This window comes from Lolium rigidum, chromosome 5 (assembly GCF_022539505.1).
Source record: "Lolium rigidum isolate FL_2022 chromosome 5, APGP_CSIRO_Lrig_0.1, whole genome shotgun sequence".
In the NCBI taxonomy this organism is placed as follows: Eukaryota; Viridiplantae; Streptophyta; class Magnoliopsida; order Poales; family Poaceae; genus Lolium; species Lolium rigidum.
Genome location: NC_061512.1, coordinates 263,014,167 through 263,021,511, shown reverse-complemented (window position 1 = coordinate 263,021,511; position 7,345 = coordinate 263,014,167). Strand labels below are relative to the sequence as shown.

The window sequence follows — 7,345 nt, the reverse complement described above, 5'->3', positions numbered from 1 at the left end:
TAGCGCGTAATGTGGTTGGTGAATTGGGATATTGTGGTTTGTCGAAGCTTAAACCATCCCGAAAGCATGCAATGCCAGTGTTAATTTTGTGAAATGTGGAATAATCGGGCCATTTTGCATCCTGCCCCAGGACGATGCCGATGTTAATTACTCTCTCCGTTCCGAGAAGGATGTCGCAGATCTAGTGTGTACTTAATCTAGTGTATACTTCGGGGTGACACTAGTGGAATAGGCGGATGAGACCTCCTGCGATTGTATCAATCATGCCGCCAGATTGTACTATTTGTAACTTACCATCAGGCCAGGCATCACCGCACCAGTAATGTTTTTGGTTATAATAACTGTGGAGTGGCATATGAATGTTTGTCTCTCACAATGTTAGGCACTAGCAATTCGAGGGCCGTTTTATTTCACAATGGTTAGATGCAATTTTCAGTTTATGTGGTGGTGCATTGGAAACTCTTTGTAAGATTCAGTAGTGAAAAATAAGCATGTGAGTTTTTGCAATTTATTCTGAACAAAATAGAAAAAACTCCCAATAAACCCAGTTCGCTATCATATTTTGAAATGGTAGGCATGTGTATTATTTTCAGTAATTCCTAGCTTGCCCTTATATACTTTTTCTTGACAAACTCTGTCTTATACGTAGTTTTGTTTCAGGACAGTACATGCAGATAATTCCGAAGTACAGTTCATACAAAGAAGGCATGGTGCAGGTCTCAAACCTTTCTAAGCCTGTACTTCTGGGACCGATTTCCTATCTTTATCATATCTCATCTAGTTTTTAGCATGAACCTGACAGTTCTTTATTTGCAGAGGCAGTAGTCAGAGACTTGGAATCTCCCTTGTCTCTTCATCCATGCCCACCGGCGCTTATAATTGTTTGTGCACTTCTCATCTTCATGTTTTATGCGATTTATTGTTTTCTGTGTTCTTGTTTACCTCAGATATGAGATCTGCATCAGTTCTTCTTTCAATATTAGAAAATATATTACTAGTTGCCGTGTTTGATCATATACTGTATTATTACACTGTTGTAGTTCTAATGTGCCATTTTCTAGAAACAAACAATTGACCATGGCAATTTCAGCCCATTTTCCGAGCTTGTAATACAGTGGTAACTGGTAACTATTATTATAAATCTGTAGGTCTGTACTGTCCCTGCTATTCATATTGTGTTTTATACCTACATGACATAATTAAAAGTTCAAGACAAGAAAGATACTTAGCTTGTCTTTAAGTATTAACAAACTTGAGCATTCCACTTTTCAAAAAAAAAACGCTACTAACAATCCAAGTATCCAGTCCAGGGCATGTTTCATCTTTTCATTTTCCTCGGGGAGCTCATGGTGTGAATTTAATATTGTGACTTTCCGCAAAGATGAGAACACTCCTGGGCTAGATCCCTAAATTATTTTGTATAGGAGACACCAAAGTGAACTGAACAATTTACCGTGTCATATGAAGTGATACTCGCCACACATTTCTTACTAAGTTTCGAGGAAGTACTTCTAACAAATAATGGAACGAAATGCCTTTTATGCACAAAATGTCTAGGGCTTTTATCGAACTTTTTAGAACCAGAAGGTCAGATTGGTCATTGTGGTGCTAATATGGGTTTGCCTCTGGAGTGCAGCAAACAATAGGTTAACATTGCAATTCCAGACACCATGTTGCACTACTGATATTTCTGAGTTTGCCAGGTAAGATAGATGAGATCTTCCATCTTACAGTGATTGCATCCTGTAGGTTGCGAGTGCCGGACAGGAGGCTGATCAAGTTGCTGCACTGGAGCTTCTAAGTGCTGCGAAATCTGCTAATAATCTTGCTGCATCAATATTTTTGAAGCCCTTCTGTTTCGAGGGACAAAGGCGGCAAGTAGAGGTGTAATACTTCTGCCGTAATTTTTTCCTTCATTTATTGAACTGTGTATTGCTGCCTAGAGCCTGATTATCTCCTTTGGTACTCGTGGCTGGGTTTATCATTAACTATTGTATTCTTTATGGTTCTGCAGGCATCTGATTTGATTGTTAAACTTCAAGCATGCTCAAACTTTCACATTGGTAAACCATTTTCTGACCAGGCTTTAACGCTTTTGCACTAGCGATGAAGTAAACAGACAATGCTCATGGAGGATTTTCATTTTTTGGGGGGTTGGTTCTGTTTGGACTTTATATTTGCTTTAATATGGATCTTGTTATAGACTTATAGTGCTTCTCACCTTTGGTCTTCTAAATAGAATGTGGTGAAAGACTGGAAGTAGATAGTCATCGGTGAGATCATTGGTTGTTTTGTTGTTTTTATCCAAGTTTGTGTATAAGCTTGTCATTCAGAATAGGCAAGTGCGTACAAAAGCCATTTATTTCTTTAAAAAAGCTAAGGGGTCATGAGCTTTTGGTTCATTTTGAAAGGATAGAAGGATAAAAGGAGGATAGTGCTGGGAGTTTGGATTACAATTTAATAGTAAGTTTTGCAGTTGACGGTAGAATCAGGAGCAGAGCCAGGGCCCAAGTCCAGCAAAGCTTTTACTCCTAGCAAATCCTAGGCTTTTGATCCTATATTTCCATGGCAGCTAGCCTGTCAGTTTCTCATGGGTCAGCTCACCAGGGATTACTCTCACACACACCCAAAGTGGACAGGCACCGCAACCCAATGCTAAAACCTCTAGTTGCTGCAGTATATTAGCCAATGACTCATTCTTGAACAAAACACCACCAAAAACCATCTTCAGCATTCTGACTGTCATGTTTGGTTGCACATGTGAGTTGAAATCAAAACTTATATAGTTACAGAAGTCACCTGTGATCACACTTATCATAGAAGGTTTATAAAGATGCCCTTATCTCAATGTCATGGGATGATAGAGTAGCACGACGTAATATAGATCTGTAATTGTTGATGTTTCATGTGGCGCCAGAGGTAGTGTACTAGTGTCAGTAATTTACTTCTACTGATCTACTTTGAATTTCTGCTAGGTAGTTATGTTTGTCTCAAGTGCTATTTAGCACCACTACTATTACATTTCAGCGTCATGTCACTAAGCAGTAGTCACAGCCCAGAACAAATGACATTTAGTTAAATAATTATCTTTCACCCCAGTTATTGAAGCTGATTCACTGCTTGAGACCGAAGTGGAGACCCTTGCTGAAGCTCTGGAAAGTGCCAATAATGCCGTCCTATCGACTATTAGCATGATATCTATCATGATGTCGGTGAGTCTTAACTTATTTTGTGTTGAATTTGTACAAGAAATATTCTTATTGCTGCTCTAATTGATTAATCCTTCTCTTGCATATCAGGGATTCAATCAGATGTTCTGGAGCTCCCCTGATGCACAAATTAAGGAAGTTGGTCCGGAGGAAGTAGGCAAAGTAATCTGTTGCATTCTCTTACTACTCTGTTCTATGGTCAGCACACAAGTTTTTTTATTTTAATGCTTACATTGTACAACTCTAACAGCTACTCAAATGCTACGGGGAAGCTAGAGTTGGATTTGGTGCTGGCTATAATGTTCAATCAGCTATTAAGCAAGCTGTTCTTCATTGTCCATTTCTTCGTGAAGGCATAAAGGTGCACACAGTTGTCTCTTAAAACCGTGAACTGCTTAATACTCGTCCACTCATACCAAGAGTAATTGTTGCTATCAATTTGATAGTTTGTGCCAAAAGCAACTGTCTTAAGCATGTAGTCAGGTCATTTGTCAAATATGCAATCTTACTTTGCAATAGCTAGTCATTTCAAGCATGTGGGGCCCTATTGTGTGAGATCTCCCACATTAGAATTATTAGGACGATCGTTATTTATTTATTTCACTTTCGTTATAACTTTAATGGGTTTCTTTTGCAGGAAAACCCATTCTTGCTTTTAACTTGATCTCTTTTGGTAACCATATTCTGTTTCATGGCAATGATCTGTGTGTACATTATTTTGATGTAGGAATTGAACAATGTGGTTTTCCTCTCCATTACAACTTCTCGGGTATTGGCTGAGAGTGACATGATATCGACTCTACACATGTTTCGTCGAGTTACCGGGTTCAGTGAGGATATTATATTTTCTAGAAATTCTGAACCTGATTTAGAGCCAAAACTCATAGTAGTTTCTCTCCTAACAATTAGGTAAGCCCTTCCATGTCATATTGGCACAATGGCACCTGATTAAGAAAATAATCATACAGTCTTTCTACTTGAACATGTGCATTAGATCAATTCATGCTTTGTTAATTTTATACTATTCAGTTAATCTTTTAAGCTACATATTTCATCACAATCTTACTATACTACTTAACTCTCTTATGAAGTCTGAACCTGTGAGCTTCAAGTAGGAATGCATTCAATGTTTAATAACCAACAATTATTATTTAGCAAACATAGTGCCCGTTGAGATTCTTATACTTCCTATTTCATGCTTAGTATCCCTTCTCTATTTGAATCTCATGATTCTAGTATGAATGAACCTGGTCTATGTGACTATGTCGGTATATACTTCTAATTTATTCATGGATTTTATTCTATAACTTCTGCATGTCTGAGATCACTATTTTGGTATAATCTTGTATCATAAGTAATGAAATCTATTTGTATTCAGAAGCTTACTGTACAAACAGTGCCTAGCTGGTGCCCTTTTCAGTTTTGCCTGTATACTACTATCTGGTCTTATGATGGTCAGGATTGCATTTTTTGTATGATGTTCATGTATATTAGTAGGATCATATAATTATATGAAAAATGTATGGAATGTTTGCTTCCAGAAATAACCGTGGTGAAAATGTTACCTCGGTAAAGGAGGGGTTCCTTTCGAGCTTGGCTTTGCGTTTTCCTTTTATATCCTCTCTTATGGGAGGAGACACTCCAGAGCTTAAACAAGCTTGGTCAAATAACTCATTCAGGCAACCGCCTGATAGTGGATTGAGTTTGGAAGAACAAGGATTGTCAAAAGTTTCAAGTGCTTCTAATTTTATTTCTGAAGAGATGGAAAATGTCAAACCTGAAAGGTAATGTACTTTCCTTCTTTAGTGTAACTTCAGTTATTATATTTCCCAGGGAATATATTTCCTTCTTTAGTGTAACTTCTAGTTATTATATGCCAAGCGATGTTTATTGCTATTCTGTCTTAGGGAATCTAATAACAACAACGGGAGAGCACAGCCAGAGTTTCAAGAAGCTAATTTCGAATCTGATGGAGAAATTAATATAGATGCTGGCAGAGGTAAAATTGCATACACTAGGTTCTTTTTTTTTCATTTTGGTGGAGCATCCTAATTTTATCCTCATTGGCAGTGGATTTAAGTTCAGAGAAAGGGCATAATTTCTGGAGCAATGCCCCTGCCTTTGCTATTGCACAACTATGGGCTAAAGAGCGTACAACAACAGATAGAGGCAATCGAAGTAATGAGCTCGATGTTATCACTCTGCCTGTTGGTGTAAAATCTCCTGAATCTCAGTATGATCATTCTCCAAATATACAGCCTGAAACTCGTAATGCTACTGATAGCACATCGCCAGCTACTGGGAATGCTGCCTCTAGACCCTCACTTTCTGATGTTGGTTTGGAGAAAGTGATGGAGATATGCAGTTCCGCAGCAGCACTCCTAAAGGGCAGAATGGATAAATCTCGAAAACGTGGCTCAGCTGCCAGCCGAGCTGCATCAATGCTTGTTGGTCTCCCTCCCTGTCTTCCTTATGTTCTTCTGTCATTTTTCACTGGAGACTTATCTTGGATTTTCTCACTGGTATAGTTTGCTGTTAAAGTTTAAGACATTCCTCATCTGGGGTTTCAGTAGCTAGCCTGTCTTACTACAATTAAATCGGAAAAATGCCAACTGAGTTGAAGTTTTGTTAATCACATTTGGGGATGAGAAGTTCCATCACGTTTTAGTACGATCTTTTGATTTCATGCAGGTTCATGATCAAATTATATGCCTTGTTTATGCAAGCCAAATAGTGTGCACCCAAATCCATTCTCATAGTTCACTCTCCAGCTACTCATCATGCTAGGACTGTGTATGGTTTAACACTTTGGTAGATAATGTGCAGTACCCTTAACATCTATAGACGGGCTCCTATTCTATTTTTATTATAATGCTTTGTTTGCTGCATGACAACTATGATCTCTTATATCTTTTATATCGCTTGTAGGATGCAGAAAGAGAACCCGAAAAAACATGGAGCCCAGTAGTTGAAATACAGTTTGGAGAAGGAACTTACAGAGGAAGATGCCAAGAAGGTGTCCCTGAAGGAAAGGTGAAGCCTGTAAATGTACTTGTTCTTCTAGTTTGCTGGTCGTAATTATTACCTTTTCGACAATCTTGTTTTCTTAATTTCCATAGGGACGCTTAACCTACATGGATGGCAGCTTTTATGATGGACTCTGGAGGTATGGCAAAAGATCCGGTTTGGGAACCCTTTATTACAGTAATGGTGATGTATTTCATGGAACATGGAGGGATGGTCTAATTCATGGAAAGGTTTGGTTCACTACTACACTCAGTTGCCATCTTGTACATGGTAGTTATGAAATGGTCACATTAGAATTATCGGAAAAGGTCATATTAGAAATGCTCTACTCCTCCCTGTTAGATTGTGCTTGTGTTAAATTGTGTTAGATTATGGTCACATATAATTATTAATTCAAGCATCACCTGTGTTAGATTGTGCGTTTATTCCAGTGCTGTACCTGATTATTTTCATGGTTACTTGGTGAGAAATATGCACTTCATATCGGAATAGTCCATCAGCATACATCGATCAAATATGGCTGTGTGGCCTGTGTCAGTCGGCATGTTTTACATGTATTTGCTACAGAACAATTCATACTTGCATTTCAGTTTCATTTGCATAGCTTATATGTGCCTTTTAAATTATACTTTTATATGCCAAAATCCTATCTTGAGGCTTCATCCAAAGCCTCCAAGTCTTGAATTCAGTTGGTATTGTAACTAAACATGTGCTCAATTTTATGCTCAGTAAAATCGAATAGTAACATCTTGTATGGTATTAAATGTTGACCATGTATTTTGCATGTTTGATTGAATTTTCCAAGCCTCTTTCAAGGTTTTGATGAAATTTTGAAATTTCCCTCTTCTCTTTAGGGTTGGTTCTTCTTTCACAGTGGTGACCGTTGGTTTGCGAATTTTTGGAAGGGTAAGGCTAATGGCGAGGGAAGATTTTATGCCAAGGATGGGAGCATACTCTTTGGCCATTTTCAAAATGGATGGCGCCATGGGGAGTGCCTGTTGATAGATGTGAATGGATCAAGGTGGTTCTAGTCTATCTCCCTTTTTTTTGAACATTCTATCTCCCATTTAAAATGCGCTCAAGAAAGAGCAGAACTGCAAATAAAGTAA

General features: G+C 38.2%; 1 protein-coding gene across 1 annotated transcript; it reads left to right on the top strand.

Moving 5' to 3' along the window:
* The first annotated feature begins 668 nt into the window (after positions 1-668).
* Positions 669-7,267, top strand: LOC124657572 (protein ACCUMULATION AND REPLICATION OF CHLOROPLASTS 3, chloroplastic-like). Its single transcript, XM_047196101.1, has 14 exons — positions 669-737; positions 819-881; positions 1,750-1,884; positions 2,015-2,063; positions 3,100-3,212; positions 3,300-3,371; positions 3,460-3,570; positions 3,937-4,118; positions 4,751-4,993; positions 5,117-5,208; positions 5,280-5,656; positions 6,138-6,242; positions 6,329-6,466; positions 7,091-7,267. The coding sequence occupies exons 1-14, from the start codon at positions 669-671 to the stop codon at positions 7,265-7,267; spliced, it is 1,926 nt and encodes a 641-aa protein (XP_047052057.1).
* Positions 7,268-7,345: the final 78 nt, after the last annotated feature.